Raw genomic sequence first — 3253 nt, forward strand, 5'->3', positions numbered from 1 at the left:
TGGTTTGTCAATTTTATTGATCTTTTCAAAAAACCAACTTCTGGTCTTGTTGATTTTTTCTATAGCCCTTCTATTTTCTGTTTCATTGATTTCTAGGAAGTATCTTCTTAAAGTATGAAAACTTATATATTTACAAGAAGAATGAAACTAAGCTTTATTTATTAGTGAAGGGTAAAAGAAAAGAGTTCTCACAAATAGCAGAAGAAAAGCAGACCTACATTACTGAATGCTGATCTAGGTAACTAATTGTATTTTAGTTGAAATTTTCAAGATGGTCAGGTGAGGCAAGTAGCACACTGTGTATGCACTTATTTTACTAGTGCTGATGAATAAAATTTTTAATTATTAAATTTTAATTACTGTCTGAATGCATTTTTTAACGATTTATTAGAAAATCTTCAAAACAAAGCATATCCTTCTGCATGAGCAAGAATTATAACAGAATAAGCTGTATATAACTTAACTTTCCTTTGATCGATAACTCACAATTTTCATTAAAATATATCCTTCGTACCATATCATAGATTGTTGTTACTGATAGGTAACAGCAAGTCAATTCCAACTTTTAGCAACCATATGCACAACTGAACAGAAAACTGCCCAGTCCTGTGGCATCCTCACAATTATTGCTATGCCTAAGCCCACTGTTGCAGCCCCTGTAGCAATCCATCATCTCACTGAAGGTCTTCTTCTGTTTAGTTGACTCTCTACTTTGCCAAACATGACGTCCTTTTCCAAGGACTGGTCTCTCCTGATAATATGCCCAAAGTGTGTGAGACAAAGTCTCACCATCCTTGCCTCTAAGGAGCATTCTATTATACTTCTTCTAAGATAGGTTTGTTCATTCTTCTGTCAGTCTATAGTATATTTCAGTATTCTTCACAACATCTTAACTCAAATGCATCAATTCTTCTTCAGTCTATCTTATTCAGTGTCTAGCTTTCACAGGCACATGAGACAACTGAGAACTGATAAGCCACTGACCATGGCTTGGGTCAGGCGCACCTTAATCCTCAAAGTGACGTCTTTCCTTTTTAAAACTTTAAAGAGGTCTTCTGCAGGAGCTCTGGTGGCATAGTGCCTAAGGCATTTGACTGGTAACCGGAAGGCTGGTGGTTCAAACCCATCAACTACTCCTAGGAAGGAAGGTTGAGCAACCTACTTCCGTAGTAATACTGCCTCGGAAACCCAAGTAAGGATTGCTCGGATCTGACTCAATGGCAGTGAGTTTGGTTTGGTTTTTATTTGGTTTCTGCAGAAAATTAGCCCAATGCAATACATAATTTGATATTCTGAGTGCTGCTTCAATGGGTGTTGATTGTGGAATCAAGTAAAATGAAATCTCTGACAACTTCAATCTTTACTCCATTTATCATTATGTTGTTTACTGGTCCAGTTGGGAGGATTTGTTTCCTTTATGTTGGGGTTTAATTCAAAGGCTGTAGTCTTTGATCTTCATCAGTAAGTGCTTCAAGTCCTCTTCACTTTCAGAAAGCAATGTCATAGATACTGATACAATTACTGATCAAGGACTGAATGTTGTTGTTGTTGTTGTTATGTGCCGTCAAGTCAAACCTGACTCATAGCGACCCCTCCTTGGGTTTCTGAGGCAGTATCACTACGGAAGTAGGACTGCCCAACCTTCCTTCCGAGGAGCGGCTGGTGGGTTTGAAGGACTGAATAGGTTATAACAATAACAGAGAAAGACCATGCCACATGAAGTCAATTTTAAGTTAAATACTACAAAAATTTGCTATTTTCACAAACTAATCATTCATGATTAAACAATGATATCACACACACAGTTCTGCAACATTATACTTCAAGACCATTATACTGTACCGCTTCAGAGAAAGGTTAGCCTCTCCTCCATGACTTGAATCATTACCAGCATCATGAACAGCCTCATAGTGTTTGAAAAGTTCATCAGCAGATCCAAGAGATTTCATACACTGAGGACATATGAAGCCCTATAGAAAAAGGTGGAGAAAGATGTCATAATGGTATTTAAAATTGCAGAATAAAAATTTGCATACTATGAATTAAAGTCAAATATTTGTGCACCCCAACAGTGACATTAATTATAATTATGGTATTGATTCCAAATCCTGATACTGTGCAAATGTATTTCACTACCTACTCAGATTGAAGTTTACAAAACATAAAGAAAACCCTTATAAAACCATTTTTTCAGATTGAATAATTTCATGGCTAGAGTATGGAATTCTAGTCTGGGAATTCAGACAAACTGAAAAGTTTTACGTTATATCTTCCTTCTCTGTATGTTGCTGCTGTTGTTGTTAGGTGCCGTCAAGTCATCTCTGACTCATAGCAACCCTATGCATACCAGAACAAAACACTGCCCGGTCGCACACCAGTTCTGCAATCCCTGCTATACTTGAGCCCATCATCATTGCCACTGTGTCAATCCATCTTGTTGAGGGCCTTCTCCCCTTTCATCGACCCTCCATCTTACCAAGCATGACATCCTTCTCCAGGGAATGGTCCCTTCTGACAAAATGACCAAAGTATGTGAGACAAAGTCAAGCCATTCTCACTTCCAAGGAACGTTCCAGCTGCACTTCCTCCAGGACAGATTTGTTAGTTCTTTTAGCAGTCTATGATACTTTCAGCATTCTTCACCAGCACCACAACTCAAAAGCATAGATTCTTCTTCAGTCTTCCTTCCTCCTTGTCCAGCTCTCACATGCATATGAGGCTACTGAAAATACCACAGCTTCTGTCAGGAGCACCTTCATCCTCAAGGAGACATCTTTGCTCTTCAGCACTTCAAAGAGGTCCTTTGCAGCCGATTTGCCAAGTGCTATATGTGATCTGATGTCCTGACTGCTGCTTCCATTGATGTCGACTGTAGAACCAAGCAATGTAAAGTCTTTGACAACTTCAATATGTTCTCCATTTATCATGACACTGCTTATTTATTGGGCTAATTATGAGTATTTTTGTTTTCTTTATCTTGAGATGTAATCCATACTGCAGACTGTATTCTTCAATCTTCATCAGTAAGTGCTTCAAGTCATCCTTACTTTCAGCAAGAAAAGTTGTGTCGTCAGCGTATCGCAGGTTGTTAATGATTCTTCCTCCAATCCTGATGCCAAGTTCTTCTTTATATAGTCCAGCTTCTCAGATTATTTGCTCAGCATATAGATTGAATGCTGTTGTTGTTATGTGCCGTCGAGTCAGACCCGACTCATAGTGATCCCTCCTTGGGTTTCCAAGGCAGTATCACTAT

At 38.5% G+C, this 3253-nt stretch overlaps 1 protein-coding gene across 1 annotated transcript in view; it reads right to left on the minus strand.

The window, feature by feature from the left end:
- Nucleotides 1–3253, minus strand: part of EEA1 (early endosome antigen 1) — a 204052-nt gene that overhangs the window by 188280 nt on the left and 12519 nt on the right. Inside the window, exon 3 of the mRNA XM_042781687.1 lies at nt 1843–1970. Coding sequence (XP_042637621.1) covers nt 1843–1970 — 128 coding nt within the window. The remainder of the gene's footprint in view (nt 1–1842; nt 1971–3253) is intronic.

This window comes from Orycteropus afer, unplaced genomic scaffold, assembly GCF_000298275.1.
Source record: "Orycteropus afer afer isolate SDZICR_OR568_19922 unplaced genomic scaffold, OryAfe1.0 scaffold00151, whole genome shotgun sequence".
Taxonomy (NCBI): Eukaryota; Metazoa; Chordata; class Mammalia; order Tubulidentata; family Orycteropodidae; genus Orycteropus; species Orycteropus afer.